Raw genomic sequence first — 18,215 nt, forward strand, 5'->3', positions numbered from 1 at the left:
AGCCTCGGCTAAAAGAGTCAGTGAGATTCATGCCTTCAGCAAGAACATCGGATTTTCGTCAGAAAAAGCCACTTGTTCGCTACAACTTGGTTTTCTAGCCAAAAATGAGCTGCCTTCTCGGCCTTGGCCTAAATCTTTCGATATCCCCAGCTTATCGGAGATCGTAGGCAATGAACTAGAAAGAGTCTTATGCCCTGTTAGAGCTCTTAAGTTCTATTTAAAGCGTACTAAACCTTTACAAGGCCAATCTGAAGCTTTATGGTGTTCAGTTAAGAAACCATCCTTGCCTATGTCAAAGAATGCTTGGTTAGACTTTATCAGATTGTTAATATGAGAAGCTCATTCACATCTGAGTGAGGAAGACCGAACTTTGCTTAAGGTGAAGACGCACGAAGTTAGAGCTGTAACAACTTCCGTGGCCTTTAAGCAAAATATATCTCTGCAAAGTATAATGGACGCAACCTATTGGAGAAGCAAGTCAGTGTTCGCGTCATTTTACTTGAAAGATGTCCAGTCTCTTTACAAGAACTGCTACACACTGGGACCATTCGTAGCAGCGAGTGCAGTAGTGGGTGAGGGCTCAACCACTACAATTCCCTAATTCCTTATCCTTTTAATCTGTCTCTTGAAATGTTGTTTTTTATGGGTTGTTCGGAAGGCTAAGAAGCCTTTCGCATCCTGGTTGATTTGGCGGGTGGTCAAAGTCATTTCTTGAGAGCGCCTAGATTAGGGGTTTGATGAGGTCCTGTTGTATGGGTTGCAACCCTTGATACTTCAGATCCTAGGGGTCGATCAGCATCCTAAGAGGATCGCGAGGCTCCGTAAGGAAGACGTACTTAAAAGGCAGAGTAATTGTTCAAGTCGACTTCCTTACCAGGTATCTATTTATTTTGTTTTTGTTATTTGGATAACTTCTAAAATGAAATAAAAAACTCTTAGCTCATAAAAGTGTAAACATATATTACTGGTCTCTACCCACCATCCTGGGTGTGAATCAGCTATATAATCACCGGCTAAGTTAAATATTAAAAAATGTTTTGATTATAAAATAAATTTTTGAATATACTTACCTGGTGATTATAAATTAAATGACCCTCCCTTCCTCCCCAATAGAGACGCAGTGGGACGAGGAGAAAATTGAGTCTTTGTTTACATTGAGAGCTGGGCATCTGGTCGACAGATGGCGCTGTTGGGCACACCCGCAACCTGTGTAGCGATCGCTGGCGAGTTTTTCCATAGAGTTGTCTGTCGAGCAACAGAGTTGCAGCTATATAATCACCGGGTAAGTATATTCAAAAATTTATTTTATAATCAAAATAACATATTACAAAAGTTTTGAAATCCAAGTAGTTACGATTGAAAAATCATATTTTAAAAGGACATTAAAGTCAAAGTTATGACTTAACCTGAGATTCCCCACCTAAACTAACCCTGTGTTAACTTCCTAACTGGCTTCTCTTCTGAAACTGGGTTTTTCATATGTATTTCCTTTTTAACCCTACCTGAAAACTTTAATAATAAAATAAAAAATCATCAAAATTATTCAAAACCCTTAAAGATTCACCAGTATCACCTCTTATTCCATTCAAAAGAGAAATGATCACTTGTTTGGAAGGTTCCTAATACTGTAAGAAAAATATCTTCACTATACTTTATGAGATTCAAACTAGAACTGCTTCAGGTTGTTGTCAGAGGAGGAAGGATATTGGCCAAGAAGAAGCCATATTACAGTGAGAACATTTTTGATTGGAGATTGTAAATGGCTATCAGTAATAATCATACATAAAATGTTAAGTCAAAGTCGTAACGCAAGCATCACCTTTCGGGAATTATATGAATTGTGCCCAGAAGCTTCCCATCACAGTGATGCAGATAAAAAACTTTGTCAAATATGGAACAGTAAGAGTAAAATGGGTGTTCTTCTTCTAGTTACAGTAAGAAACATAGGTTCTTTTCCTTGACGACTGGTGTCCCCCCACCCTGCTCCTTTGATTCTTGAGCCCTCTAGATCTTCAGTTATGGAAGACGATAGCTATGATTTAATTACTGTATTGATGAAAATTTTGTGAAGGGAAATGTAAATTAAAAGAACATGTTAAACAAATGAAATGACGCTTGCACAGCATAGGCGAAAATTAGGTTGTTCATTTTATTCACAACCTTCATAAAACCCTGCTGCTAAGTGGGGAAAAAAAAATTGTTGACTTTGCCTTCTGAAACAGCTATGTAATGAGTGATCCCGAGTCATTGCTAGAGACGGGTCCCTGGGCTACGGCCGCAGCACTTGCAGTACCCTATCCAGTCCTAGTATCCTTGGTCACCAATTATTCTGATGTACACAGATCTTCCTCGCCTCCTATTAGTGTGCTGTTGAGCACTTTATGGCCGAGTTTTTGTGGGATGACTATTCGCTTCTAGAGGTTTCACCTTTAAAAGCGTTAAAAGTCTCCCCTCGTTCCTATATATACACAAATGACATATTCTAGAGTCGAGATTACCATTTTCCCTTGGAAGATCGTATCTTTGGAATGGAAGAAGATACATACCTAATGTATTTCTCAAAAGTAAATTTACTGAGACCTCAGCCGCTCCTGCTAGGGAGGGCAATCCTCTCATCAGTCCACCAGTGGGAGGATGCCTGCAACGCCTCTGACAGAGGTGGCAGTTCCACGGGGCAGATCCCTGGTCGATTGCAGTGATCGGCGTAGGTTATTGCGTCCCGTTCATATAATCTTTCCCTCTGACTCGGGATTCAATTCCATAGAGCTCCTATACGAAAGGATCCGTAAAGGAGCTGGCCTTTCGGGCCGAAGTCCAGACCATGCTGCAAAAGGGCGCTCTCCAAAAGGTACTAGACGGGTCTCCAGGCTTCTACAGTTGACTCTTGTGGAAAAGGTGTCTGGAAGCTGGAAACCAGTCATAGATCTCTCGCCCCTGAAAAAGTTTGTTCTACAACCCCCTTCAGGATGGATACGGCCGACACGGTCATCCAGGCAGTAAGACCAAAGGACTTCATGTGCACACTGGATCTCCAAGATGCATACTTCCAGATCCCAATCCTTCCGTCTTCAAGGAAGTATGTCAGATTCATACATGAGAACAAATGTTACAAGTTCAAAGTTCTTCTTCGGTCTCGCAACAGCACACCCGGTCTTCACCAGAGTGTTTGCCCTAGTGTCATCTTGGGCTCACAAGAACAGCATTTGTCTTTTAAGATACCTCGACAATTGGCTGATTCTAGCAGAATTGGCGATGACCCTTCCTCATCACTGGGACATGTTTCTCGAGTTTTGTCAAGTTTGTGGGGATTGTGATAAATCTCAAGAAGTCATCACTGCTCACATCTCAGAGACTGGTATATCTCGATATGATTATAGACACCAACCTCCAGAAAGTCTTTCCATCGGACGACAGAGTATACAGGCTGAGAGAAGTGGCAAGACCCTTCCTCAGACGGGAAAATCTTACAGCCCAGCAGTGATTTTGCCTCCTAGGCCCCCTAACTTCCCCGATTCGTCTTGTTCCCAATGGTCGCCTTAAGACAAGATCTGTGCAGTGGCAGCTAAAATTCATGTGGAACCAACACTCCGGCTCCCCAGACATCTTAGTCCCTATAGGGCAAGATGAAGTGACGGATCTTCAGTTGTAGGTGGCAGAGAAGAACCTCCTCAAAGGACTAGATCTCCTCGTCCTCTGGACTTGATGCTTCACACAGATGCATCAAAAGAAGGATGGGTGGCCTATTTGCTGCATTAAACAGTCTCAGGTCTTTATTATTATTATTATTATTATTACTTTGGTCCGAGTCCGATAGGTACCAGCACATAAATCTCCTAGAGATGAGAGTAGCCTTTCTAGCTCTCCAGCATTTCCATCAGTTGCTGGCAGGTCACTCTATAGTGTTGATGAGCGACAACACTACAGTGATGGCTTATATAAACAAACAAGGCGGTACCTTTTTGCAGCCCCTATGCCATCTAGCAGTAGAGATACTAAGATGGACAGAAGAACATTTATTGACCCTATTAGTTTGCTTCATTCCCGGCAATAGCAATGTGCTCGCAGACAACTTGAGTAGGGCGACTCAGATAGTGGGCATAAAATGGTCTTAGAATCCTCTGATAGCCAATAAAGTCCTGACTTTGTGGGGTTCCCAGACTGTGGATATGTTTGCAACGCCCCTGAATTTCAGACTCCCGCTATACTGCTCCCCAGTCCTGGACCCTCAGGCTCTATGGCAAGATACATTCCAACAACGGTGGGACAACATCGATGTGTACGCCTTTCCTCTGTTCTGTCTGATGAGAAAAATGCTCAACAAGACCAGAGCATGCAACAACCTAATGATGACCCTCATAGCCCCACTGGCATCATGCAGAATGGTTCCCAGACCTTCTGCAACTCTAGGTAGATCTCCCAAGAGAACTACCTCCATGACAAGATCTACTCAAACAACCACATGTGAACATCTTTCACAAGGCCATCCCGTCTCTACGGCTTCACGTCTGGAGACTATCCAGTATCTTCTCTCTAAGAATGTCGGGATACTTGCGAAGATCCTAACCCTCGGTTTATCCGGCAAAATGGACACTTTTGTGTGGTTTCTTGTATACCTTCGAGAGGAAAAAATCCTCTCTGTTTCAGCGGGGAAAGACTATTACTCAGCCTTAAGCCTAGCCTTTAGACTGAATGGAGTAGACCTTTCCTCTTCATTGGACCTTTCTTTACTCATACAGAGTTATGCGATCACTTGCTCCCAGTCGAAGATAACACTTCTTCCTTGGATGTGGTTCTCATCTTGAGGTCCATAAAAGGTCCTCCCTACGAACCATTACGCCATGCAACAGACTGTAATCTCAGTTTGAAGATGACGTTCCTGCTCGCTTTAGCCTCTGCAAAGAGAGCCAGTGAACTTCATGGTCTCTCATATGACATAGCTCATTCAAGGGGTTGGGGGGAGGTGACATTCGGGTTCGTCTCTGAGTTTATTGCAAAGACTCAAAATCCAGGGGTACTGGATGCTAGATTCAGGCCCTTTCAGATTAAGAGTCTACATTCTGTAACCAATGGCCCAGATCAGTCGTTAATATGCCCAGTGAGGAGTTTGAGATAATATCTTAAACGCACTGCAGCAACTCGGCCCCGGCTGTCAGCCCTGTTCGTCAGCATTGGTAGAATTAAGAGGAGGGTTACCAAGAACACTATTTCATCATGGATTTGCAAGGTTATGGACTCAGCTCTAAATCCTGATCCTCCTCCTCCTCCAGCTCGACAACCTAGAGCTCACTATGTCAGAGGTATCAGTGTTGCAAGTGTTACAAGTGGGTGTTTGGAAGTGTCAGACGACCTTCACTGCCCACTATCTGCAAGAAGTGACCCACAGAAGACTCGTTACGTTCTCTATCAGTCCTATGGTGGCTGCACAACAAGTGGTTTAAGAATACCTCGGGCTCCTTGTTGGACAAGTAGCAGATGGTTGAGGGCATTGGTTACCTGGGTTAAGTCTAGGATGAATGATTAAGAATTACTGGTTGTTCTTTTCTTAATCTTCCCCTCTCTTGGGGAACAGCGCCATGGATCCCTCTGCAAGCTTGCCACATCCTCTGCAGGTAATAACCATTTCCCTTGTGTAACCTAGTATAGTTTATTATTTTATACTTGTACAGGTTCCCAATGCTTCCTGCGAGGTAAGCATTGGGAAACGTCTAAATATGTAATGAACATTCCTATTTTTAACTCGTAATATGCTTACCTAGACGTTCATATGCTATCTCTTACAAACACAGGTAGCATAGGCTGCTATCTTACTCACTTATGTATTATTTAGCAAGGTGACAAGGTTCTCCCCTAGATACAGTCTAATACTGTACAGGAAAAATCTGGGTCAATGACCAAGCCAGTGTTTGGACTTGCCACCTTTCTAATGGTAAGACATCCCTGTAAATAATGTAAGGTTTATTAGTGAAGGAACAAATGACAAATTTGGAAATAATTTGTATTTTTCCTAACTAATACAGTCCTATAGTTATTTACAGTTTACAAATTGTCCCGCCAACACCTGTCCCCTGATAAGTCCTTCCTGCAATCAAGAAGAAGTGATGTAGTTCACTGATGAGTGAATAGATACAGTATAGGTGGCTGGGTAGCCACAGCCACCCCCTACCTAATCACTATAATGATTAGCTAGGGTTGCCATCTCACATTACAAGTCTAATGGCTAACCTTCCAGCTTTTCCGAAAGAATATCCATATAATTAAGTACAGGCTTGTATTAGTTAGGAAAAATACGAATTATTTACAAATTTGTCATACAGTATTTCTTGCAGATCCTGAGTCTCTATATTGCAAAAAATAGAGTTAGCGGAAGATAAGACGTTTCCTACTAATCCTTCTCTACTCTCCCTCGTAAGATTTACGCCTAGAAAACCTGCAAAGCATTCCCGTGTTTTTTTGGTAAATTATTTTAGTGAGGCGCAGGGACTTCTTATTTTGAGTATTAATATACTCAGATAAGGAGCCCCCGGGGTGAAGCCAAAAGCCAGTTTGGCAGATACGTCCACCCTTCCTAATGGGTGAGTCACCCCTAAATAAATAGAGTATGTTTGTATTCCAGTTACGGAACAAATGAAAAATTTGTAGATAATTTGTATTTTTCCCTAACGATACAAACCTTAGCTACTTATATATACAAACTTGCCCGCAAAGTTAGCTAAATCACCGATGTGTGAGCGGGAGTGGTAGCAAGCTACCCCGCTAACTAGCGGTGGTAGTTAATCCTCGCTAAATTTTAATGGCTCGTCATTTCAGCTTCAACAAAAAGTAATACCCTTAAATAAATAGCTAAGGTTTGTATCGTTAGGAAAAATACAAATTATCTACAAATTTGTAATTTTCTGTCTTTGTTTCCTTTTTATAGTACCCCACGTATCATTTGATATCTATGGCTTTCTCCTTGTAACAGTGTGTCCCAAAACTTCACTACCAACTGACTGATATATGTTCTTAATATCACACCATTTTTCGTTAATTGTCTGCTCTTCGTCTTTTAAAGTCTCTAAGACTGCAAATTGATTCCTACATTCAATTGCAAATGTTTCTCTGCACTCATCTTCTAGAAGCTTAGTTGTATCAAACTTATAAATTCTATCTAATTATCTGTGGGTGCTTTCATTTTAATGTCAGTGTGGCAATGAGGATTTGATGATCACTACCAATATCTGCACCTCTATAGCTTCTTACATTTCTCAGAGTCCTCCTTCTCTCTTTATTAATGGCAATGTGATCTAAAGGTTTGTATAGCTAGGAAAAATATAACCTATTATAAAAATTTGTAGTTTTTGTGTGTTAAATTATTTTATTCTCAGCTAATGTATGTCTTAGTTGAATTTTATCAATAGAGTTGTAGGATTATTTGAAATATTTTATTCTACAGTTTTAGAGCAGATTTTACTTATTTTGCAGGTACTTGTCCATTGCTTAGCCATGCCTTAAATCAGCATGGAGCCTGGTCCTCCTCTTAACCTAACAACCACCGTCAAGGTGGAAGAACTGAAGGTAATGGCTGCAGAGGAAGAGCCAAGAGACTTTACTGTAGAAGGAGAGCTGGTAGAAGAACCTGATCCCATTGATAGTGAGAAGGAGGATCATGTAGGTGACTCCTTGAATTCCAATGAAGACAAGTTAGAATTGAATGAAGAAGCAAAGGAGAATACTGTAATGATGACTGTTAAGGACAGTTCATATGGTGCAACTAAAAGCTATCAATGCTTGGAATGTCATCAATGCTTTTCTCGAGCCAGTCAATTAAGAAGTCATGAGCGATCACATCTTGAAGATCAGGTACGTAATCTATGTAGCTTTGGTTTTCTTATGCAATACACAAACCTTAATTTTAAGTACCTGTATGGTTTATGTGCTTGAAAGTTGAAACATGTAAGGGATTATTAGTTAATATAATTGTTGAGTGATTGTCAGTAAGCTTTAAAATATGACTTTGTTACTACACAAATAGAAACCATTCGCTCTTTACTATATATGTATTGTTCCGGCTTGATGGGAAACGAGCCATAAACTTTCAACGTGAGGTAAACAACCCCGCTTAAACACACACACTAGACTCTATGTTTCATCTTGGCTCGAGTGCAGATATGCCATCTCTCTCTCCCATTAACCGTTATGAAAACTGACTATAAACTAACAATTTTCAATATTAAACTTAGCCGGTGATCATATAAGCTGTCAGCTCTGCTGCCCGACAGAAAAAACCTAAGGACAAAATACGCCAGCGATCGCTATACAGGTGGGGGTGTACATCAACAGCGCCATCTGTCGAGCAGGTACTTAAGTACTCCATGTAAACACAGAACCAATTTTCTCTCTGTCGTGCCACCGGCAAGACCTACTAAATACGCTGTTGCTTACTGGATTGATTTTCACAGATTTTGGTGAAGTACTCATTTCTAGTTATTAGCTTTCGCTTTGCAGAGGTTATCTTCAATACTTCCTTGCATTCTTTGATTGAATTTTGGATTATTTGTTGACGACTTGGATAGATTTTGAATTTCCCCTTTGACTAATTCAAGATGGCTGACCCTTCTCAAGTCCCTAAATACAGGAAGTGTAGTGCTAGGGACTGTTCAAGGCGTCTTCCGAAGGCCTCTATCGATCCGCACACCATTTGTTCCAATTGTCGGGGTAAATCCTGTCAATGGGAAGATCGGTGTGAGGAATGCGTTGGGCTTTCGGAATTCGATTTTCTCGAATTCCTTAAATATTCACGTAGGCTAGAGAGAGATAGAGTCAGGAGGAGTTCATCTCGCTCAGTTGATTTTTCCTCTCCCCATGCCCCACAACCTATTCCTTCCCCTGTAGTGGTTGCTCCTGATCCCCCTTCTAGCACTCAACAACCTTCGATGGCAGATATGATGCGTGCCATCCAGACTCTGGGTGAGAGAGTCGAGTCATTGGCGAGTGACCGTAACCAACTCATGGCAGACGTCAGGGAGTTGAAGTGTAAGAGTGCAGTGGGTAGTGACCTAGTGAGTGGAAGTGTTGTGAAAAGTGTTAGTGTTGCGCTTGAGGGTGCGTCTGTTCGTGCCTGTCGTCCTCCCAGTCCGGGACCTCTTGCAAGCTCCCGAGCCCAGGGGAGAAACAATGTCGTACGACCAAAGGGTTCGACAGGCTTTAATCAGCAGACAGACGTTCCCTCCGTGGTTTCGGACGTATCTTGCCAAGATCGCCCCACCCACAAGAAGACGAGAGAGCCCATTTATTCCTCGTCTGCGGAAGATGTTTCTCGGCAGAAACAATGGACCAAGGTCTCTCGACCTCTCAAACGCAAGGTCCCTTCCGCGCAAGTCCAACGGCCCAGTTGTAGCCACTGGGTCAGTTCGGACTCGCTGCAGTCTTCAGATGACTGCACACCTCCTAAGAGAGGCAAAGCGGTACCGCAACAGGCAGTAACACCGTCTGTTGCCGCACCTGCTACTGTAGACCCTAAGTGGGCTTTGCTGCAGACCATGCAAACACAGTTGTCATCGTTAATGCAGGACTTTCGTGCGGAGAAGGTTGACGCTGCACCCGTTAGCCTACAACCAACCACGGTTGTGCGTCCAGTTGACGCTGAGGCTACCTTCTCCCGCACTCCAGCTGTGAGAGTCCCGCCACCCATGCGCACTGTACCCTGCCAGCCGCATGTTGACGTTCGCCGACGCACGGAACCCTCCGTTGACGTTCGCGAGTTACAACAACAACAACCCAAGTTGTTTTGTTTTGACGCGGTGCGTCAACCTCCGCAACCCACTGTGGTTACCCCTACTCGCCCCCAGCAGACTATACAGTCGGGAGTAGACGCTTTGCGCCCCCGCGCAGCTATGGTTGTTGCCTGCTCTCAGACTGACCAACAGTTCCATGACGTTGCGTCCAGTGCAGTCACGCATGCACCCGTGCTGCCGGACTCAGCTGACCAGCCAATGCCTACTCCTTTGCCGCTTCCTCTTCAGCATTCAGACGATGGACTCTCTGATGATGACGACGCTGCACACCTTGACGACCCGCACACGGACATCGACGAACCCAAGACCACGCCTCCCTCCCTGGACTTTAGAAAAGTACTTGCACTGTTCAAGGACTTGTATCCAGATCAGTTTGTTTCTGCGGCCCCACGCTCACCTCCATCTGAGTTCGCTTTAGGCACGCAGTCATCCGCGCCTGCCTTTACGAAGCTCGTCCTCGCCCGCTCGTCCAAGAGAGCTTTAAGGGTGTTGGGAGATTGGATGCAGTCCAAAAAGCACCTGGGGAAGACAGCATTCTTGTTTCCCCCTGCGAAACTCGCTTCCAGATCGAGCGTCTGGTATGCCACGGGAGAAGTTCTCGGCTTGGGAGTTCCTGCCTCTGCCCAGGGCGACTTCTCAAGTCTAGTAGACTCTCCCCGCAGGCTGGCCATGAGACGCTCCAAGATTTGTTGGACTCCTTCAGATTTAGATCATCTGATGAAAGGAGTGTTCAGAGCGTTCGAAGTGTTCAACTTTTTGGACTGGTGTTTGGGAGCGTTGAGCAGGAAGACCTCCCCTTCTGACAAGGAAACTTCCATGCTCATTATGTCCTGCATGGACAAGGCCATACGGGACAGTTCCAGTGAGCTTGCGGCTTCGTTCGTTTCCGGGGTCCTCAAGAAACGAGAAAACCTTTGCTCCTTCTTGTCAGCTGGAGTAACTCAATGTCAGAGGTCGGAGCTTATGTTTGCCCCTCTCTCGAAGTGCCTTTTCCCAGAGGAGTTGATCAAGGAGATTGCTGCCTCCTTGATTCAAAAAGACACGCATGACCTGGTTGCGTCATCTGCACGCAAAGCCACCCCTTTGCCTTCCGTGTCTAGACCCAGGATGGATACTCCAGCGTCAAGATTCATTCCGCCCTTTCGTGGCAGACCCTCCAGCAGAGGAGGTGCTCGTGCCGAAGGGAAACGTGGGAGCAAGAAGAAAGGTACCAAGTCCTTTAGAGGCAGAGTCTGACTGCCACATTCTTCAGGAAGGAAGACTGGATGGTCTCTTTAGACCTCAAGGACGCTTACTTTCACGTCCCCATCCACCCAGATTCCCAACCTTTTCTAAGGTTCGTTTACGGGAAGGTTGTCTACCAATTTCAAGCCCTGTGCTTTGGCCTAAGCACGGCGCCTCTTGTCTTTACGAAACTGATGAGGAATATTGCCAAATTCCTGCATTTAGCAGACATCAGAGCCTCCCTCTATTTGGACGACTGGCTTTTAAGAGCTTCGTCCAGTCGTCGCTGTCTGGAGAATCTAAAGTGGACTCTAGATCTGACCAAGGAATTGGGTCTCCTGGTCAATATGGAAAAGTCCCAACTGGTCCCATCCCAAACTATAGTGTACCTAGGGATGGAGATTCACAGTCAAGCTTTTCGGGCTTTTCCGTCGGCCCCCAGAATAAGTCAAGCCCAAGGATGCATCCAGAACATGCTAATGAAGGACCGATGTTCAGTCAGACAGTGGATGAGTCTGATAGGGACGCTTTCATCACTAGACCAGTTCATTGCGTTAGGGAGACTGCACCTCCGTCCCCTTCAATTTCACCTGGCTGTTCACTGGAGAAAGGACAAGACGCTAGAAGCGGTTTCGATCCCTATTTCCGAGAAGATGAAGTCATCACTGACCTGGTGGAAGGACAACATCAACCTCAGAGAGGGTCTGCCACTGACTGTTCAGACCCCCAACCACGTTCTCTTCTCGGACGCATCGGACACGGGCTGGGGTGCGACATTAGACGGTCGGGAATGGTCGGGCACCTGGAACGCGGAGCAAAGAGCGTTACATATCAACTGCAAGGAGCTACTGGCAGTTCATCTGGCCTTGAAAAGCTTCAAGTCCCTCCTTCTAGGCAAGGTGGTGGAGGTGAACTCCGACAACACCACGGCCTTGGCGTACATCTCCAAGCAAGGAGGGACCCATTCTCTGAAGTTGTACGAGATCGCAAGGGACCTCCTCACCTGGTCAAGAGATCTAAACCTGTCTCTAGTAACGAGGTTCATTCAAGGCAACATGAATGTCATGGCGGACCGCCTCAGTCGGAAGGGTCAAATCATCCCAACAGAATGGACCCTTCACAAGAATGTATGCAAGAGACTTTGGGCCACATGGGGCCAACCTACCATAGATCTCTTTGCAACCTCAATGACCAAGAGGCTCCCAAATTATTGCTCGCCAATCCCGGACCCAGCAGCAGTTCATATAGATGCCTTTCTACTGGATTGGTCCCATCTAGACCTTTATGCATTCCCCCCATTCAAGATTGTCAACAAGGTACTGCAGAAGTTCGCCTCTCACGAAGGGACAAGGTTGACGTTGGTTGCTCCCCTCTGGCCCGCGAGAGAATGGTTCACCGAGGTACTGCAATGGCTAGTGGACGTTCCCAGAACACTTCCGCTAAGAGTGGACCTTCTACGTCAGCCACACGTAAAGAAGGTACACCCAAGCCTCCACGCTCTTCGTCTGACTGCCTTCAGACTATCGAAAGACTCAAGAGCTAGAGGCTTTTCGAAGGAGGCAGCCAGGGCGATTGCTAGAGCAAGGAGGACATCCACTCTTAGAGTCTACCAGTCGAAGTGGGAAGTCTTCCGAAGCTGGTGCAAGTCGGTATCAGTATCCTCAACCAGTACCTCTGTAACTCAAATAGCTGACTTCCTTTTATATCTGAGGAAGGAAAGATCTCTTTCAGCTCCCACGATCAAGGGTTACAGAAGCATGTTGGCAGCAGTCTTCCGTCACAGAGGCTTAGATCTTTCCAACAACAAAGATCTACAGGACCTCCTTAAGTCTTTTGAGACCTCGAAGGAGCGTCGTTTGGCCACACCAGGTTGGAATTTAGACGTGGTACTAAGATTCCTTATGTCAGAAAGGTTCGAGCCGCTACAATCAGCCTCCTTTAAAGATCTCACTTTAAAGACTCTTTTCCTCGTCTGCTTAGCTACAGCTAAAAGAGTCAGTGAGATACACGCCTTCAGCAGGAACATCGGATTTTCATCTGAAACGGCTACATGTTCTTTGCAGCTTGGTTTTCTAGCCAAAAACGAACTACCTTCTCGTCCTTGGCCGAAATCGTTCGATATTCCAAGCCTTTCTAATTTGGTTGGAAATGAACTAGAAAGAGTCTTGTGCCCTGTTAGAGCTCTTAAGTTCTATTTAAAACGAACTACTGTAAACCTTTACGAGGACAGTCAGAAGCTTTATGGTGTGCTATTAAGAAACCTTCTTTACCTATGTCGAAGAATGCAGTTTCCTATTATATTAGACTGTTGATACGAGAAGCTCATTCCCATCTGAATGAGGAAGACCATGCTTTGCTGAAGGTAAGGACACATGAAGTTAGAGCTGTCGCAACTTCAGTGGCCTTCAAACAAAACAGATCTCTGCAGAGTATAATGGACGCAACCTATTGGAGAAGCAAGTCAGTGTTCGCGTCTTTTTATCTTAAAGATGTCCAGTCTCTTTACGAGAACTGCTACACCCTGGGACCATTCGTAGCAGCGAGTGCAGTAGTGGGTGAGGGCTCAACCACTACATTCCCCTAATTCCATAACCTTTTTAATCTTTCTCTTGAAATGTTTTTTATTGTTGTTTTTGGGTTGTCCGGAAGGCTAAGAAGCCTTTCGCATCCTGGTTGATTTGGCGGGTGGTCAAATTCTTTTCTTGAGAAGCGCCTAGATTAGAGGTTTTGATGAGGTCCTTTAGTATGGGTTGCAACCCTTGATACTTCAGCTCCTAGGAGTCGCACAGCATCCTAAGAGGATCGCGAGGCTCAGTAAGGAAGACGTACTTAAAAAGGCAGAGTAATTGTTCAAGTCGACTTCCTTACCAGGTACTTATTTATTTTATGTTTGTTATTTTGAATAACTGCTAAAATGAAATACAAAATACTTAGCTCTTAATAATGTAAACATGTAATGCTGGTCTCTACCCACCCCCCTGGGTGTGAATCAGCTTATATGATCACCGGCTAAGTTTAATATTGAAAAATGTTATTTTTATTAATAAAATAAATTTTTTAATATACTTACCCGGTGATCATATATTAAAGGACCCTCCCTTCCTCCCCAATAGAGACCCAGTGGACCGAGGAGAAAATTGGTTCTGTGTTTACATGGAGTACTTGAGTACCTGCTCGACAGATGGCGCTGTTGATGTACACCCCCACCTGTATAGCGATCGCTGGCGTATTTTGTCCTTAGGTTTTTTCTGTCGGGCAGCAGAGCTGACAGCTTATATGATCACCGGGTAAGTATATTCAAAAATTTATTTTATTAATAAAAATAACATTTTTCTTCAAGTGTAATTGGTCTTTTGAGGACTTATAAAGATGCAGGCTTGTCCTGGCATCTAAAGGCACTCTGGCGGCACCTTCATGTCAGCGCAAGAGACGAATCCTCATTCTGTTAATTCTGGGTGCAGACAACACTCATGTAGTCGTCAGATGTCTTCTTGCACAGTGTCGGGAGTGGCCATACTTCGAAGAAGTCCTAACTTCTTACTCCGGCGTCTCGTCTGCTCCTCGCTGACTGCTCGTTTGGTCTCCTCCAGGGAACAAACGATTAAGAGTGATACCTCTTTGACCCCCGGACAGCCCTCGTGTTCGGAGGACCCTGTCGCATCTCTTAGCGAAGAGACAGCACTCACCGCTGAAGGGGAGTCTCTCTCGCTTGACACTGTAGTGGCTTGCAGACTGTTAGAATGCTGACTACACACTAACACCACATTATACTGTACAAAAATACTGGCGATTGCCCCAAAGATTTGGGCAAAAGAAAAAATATCAAAACGAAATAATAATAATAATGTTTTTTTTTTTGGACAAAAAAATATTTATATACAAGTGATTTACATCAAAGATTCAGTCCAACTCCATGTGGAGCAGAGCTCTTCTGGCAATAATAAAACTAAAATGATTTTGTAAAATAAAAAAAGAATTGAAATACAGATACCTTATACTATATATATACTGTACATGCAATATTTATACATATGTATACTGTATACATACACATATAGATAGATACTGTATATATAAGATCATTAGCCTAATAACGGAGTGGAAATGTATACTTTTTTCATATAATAAAGAAAAGTGGTATATGAAGTAATGGTATACTCATTAAAAATTGTAAATATTAAGTAAAGATTCAGTGAAAAGAAAGTGAGTTTTACAAACAGAATATCCTAAACAATGAAACATATTTACAATATGGTTATGTCGACAAGTATGATTACTTACAAACAGAGCTTTAGTATACAGATAACAAGATAACAAGAGATTTTTAAAAGATCAAACACTAAGCAATGCTTTTAGATAAGTGAGCAGAGTATTTCAATGTTTATTAACTTTATAGAGATACGATTGCTCACGTCTATTAACACATATGAAGGGAAGAGTTAAGTTAGAGTTTTATGTTCAATATGGATGAACTGATTTTTCCTGAATTATTTTTTGTCTTTAATCTCAAAATTTGTTTAATGTAAGTATTTAGAAGATCATATTCATTAAGGAGAACTTACTGGTGTCTTCTAGTTTCAATATTGAGAGAGACCAGAAGAGTAGCGATGTATGAGGTAAGTAATCACTGGAGCTTATGATTCTTATCAGTCCTTTTTTTAATTGCAATTAAAGGATGCAGGACGTGTTTACTGCTACTTCCCCAAGCCGTAATGCAGTAATTTAGGTGAAGAGATACTGAGATATACAATTTGTTTATAATATATAAAGGGAAATAACCCGTTACTGTAATCTGTATTTGATACCCATTACTTTGGCAATTTTATTTACTGTCATATTAATATGTTCACTGAAGGTTAGTTTATTATTTAGTATTACTCCTTAAAAATTTACTTCTGGACTTCTGGTCAAGAGTGTGATTTCCTAAAGCAACCCTTTTGTTATCTGGAATTAATGTAAGTAACATGTTACAATAATTATTATAGCGTTGAACACTATAAGCACCCAATTTCATTCTTGGGTATAGATTATGTTTAATGTTAATTGATTCAAGTAGTCCTTTGGAAACCACCTTTTTTCAATATTAAACTTACCCGATAATCATGTAGCTGTCAACTCCGTTGCCCGACAGAATTCTATGGAGGGATACGCCAGCTATCACAATACTAGAAGGGGGTGTACTTACCAGCGCCACCTGTGGCCAGGTACTCAAGTACTTCTTGTTGACACCTCCTCAATTATTCCTCTGTCGTGCTTCCGGCAAGACGTTCTGGGATACGCTATGTTCTTGGAGTATTTTCACGACTTTGGTGAAGTATTTCTCTTTGATTTCGGCTGTCGCTTTACTGGAAACTTCTATATTAGCTTAGTTAGCTTTTGGAATTAATTTGATTAATTATGGTGACGAAGAGAGTATGAACTCTCTTTCACCTTTAAATGGCCGACCCTTCCCTTAGACGGAAGTGTTGGTGTCTAAGAGAGTATAGACTCTCTTTCTTAATTTTGCTTAACAAAAGTTATAGATTTATTTTATATCTCTCCGCCTCTTATAGGCCTCTTCGATTAACTTCCTTTTTTTATAAACTTATTAAAATTAATTTTTATATTTGTTTATATTCGACCTTCCTAATAGTAGGCGGTCTTTTCTTGGTACCGAAGTTAATTAACATTGAGCCCGTCATTTCGGTTTTACCTGTTAACATATTATGCTATTTTAATGTCTTTGAAAGAATTTCTTTGATAGTCTAGTACTGTTTTCAAAGTTGAACTAACGTTTTGTTTTGTCTCTGCAGTTGTTGACGTTCAGAACGTTCAACTTGCGCTCTATTGTTACGATAGAGAAAGAATTTTCACGGTTTCACGTTGCAGTAAGAGTAACCGTGTCTAGCGTTTTGTTCATTCTTTCTTAACTTAATGGTTTTAATCCTAATAAAGGAACTTTTCATTTTGGGAAATATTTCAGTTTTTTCCTTTAACAATAATATGTTTTAACGATATATATGATTGGGCTCTTCTCTCAGGTTCTAAGTCAAGAGAGAGAGAGAGAGAGAGAGATAGAGACGGAGGGAGAAAGAGGAGGATAAACGTTTCATTCAAGCGAGTAACGTTGTTATCGTTTTTGCTCTTCTCCCTAGTCTCTTTAGGGGAAGAAGGTAAACGTTTCTAGAGTGATCTAGTGTTTAGTCTCTTTCCAGCCACTGAATTATTTATCTTTCATTAGATTTTTCTGTTACATTGTAATTCTGTTTTCGCAATTACTAACTTTTGAGAAAGGATAGAATTGCGTGTTTCAGGTACAAACCACTTAAAGTTTCGAGTTCAGTGAAATAAGTGCAAACAGAAAATCAAAGTGATAAGTGATTAGCGCAAAGTGTGTCAGTGTTGTGCGTGAGGGTACTTCTGTGCGCGCCAGTCGTCCTCCCAGTCCGGGACCTCTTGCAAGCTCCCAAGCCCAGGGGAGAAGCAATGTCGAAGGACAAAAGGGTTCAGCAGGCCTTGATCGGCGCACAGAAGTATCCTCGGTGGTTGTGGGCGTGTCTTACCGAGACCGTCACTCCCACCCGCAGACGATTGAGCCCTTATTTTGCTCGTCTGCAGAAGAAATATAGGGGAGAAAACGCTGGTCTCAGGTCTCAAGACCTCTTAAACATAAATTCCAGACCTATGCCAGACGTACGAAGTTAGAGTTCAACAACCCGGATGCAGTCATTGGGTTAGCTCTGACTCTCCTCAGTCATCAGTTGAATGCACTCCGCCTAAGAGGAGTAAGGTTCTGCCGCAACAGATCTCTGCTGTTAAGGCTTTACCTCAGCAGACCTTTGTGTCTGCCGACCCCAAGTGGACTCTACTACAGTCCATGCAAGCACAGCTTTCGGACTTGATGCGTGAGTGTCGGGCTGAGAGTGTTGCGCCTCCGCCTCCGCCTACACTCCCTCCGCCTGCGCTCGCTCCGCCTGATCGCAGTACCACCTGCCAGGCGTACGATGTTGAGCCACGTTCTGAGTTTGCTGTTCCCAGTGGTGTTCAGCCTCCGCCTTCCTTAAGGCAACCTTTACAATGGGATCAGGAGGATTATACCTCTCTTCCTCCGCCTCCACTTGCTGCTCCACCAGTGATGCAACACTCGGTTGAGGTACAACAACCTCTCCCGTCCATGAGTCAGTCTCCTCAGCTCTCGCTGCAGCGAGCTCAACCCTCCACAAGGCAAGCACCACAACA

General features: G+C 43.4%; 1 protein-coding gene across 2 annotated transcripts in view; it reads left to right on the top strand.

Annotated features, from left to right (window-relative positions):
* Positions 1-18,215, top strand: part of LOC137642709 (zinc finger protein 850-like) — a 59,162-nt gene that overhangs the window by 10,454 nt on the left and 30,493 nt on the right. For both annotated transcript variants that reach the window (XM_068375511.1, XM_068375512.1), the window contains exon 2: positions 7,462-7,839. In XM_068375511.1, coding sequence (XP_068231612.1) covers positions 7,498-7,839 — 342 coding nt within the window. In that variant the 5' untranslated portion in view covers positions 7,462-7,497. The remainder of the gene's footprint in view (positions 1-7,461; positions 7,840-18,215) is intronic.

The sequence above is a fragment of the Palaemon carinicauda genome, chromosome 6, assembly GCF_036898095.1.
Source record: "Palaemon carinicauda isolate YSFRI2023 chromosome 6, ASM3689809v2, whole genome shotgun sequence".
NCBI lineage: Eukaryota > Metazoa > Arthropoda > Malacostraca > Decapoda > Palaemonidae > Palaemon > Palaemon carinicauda.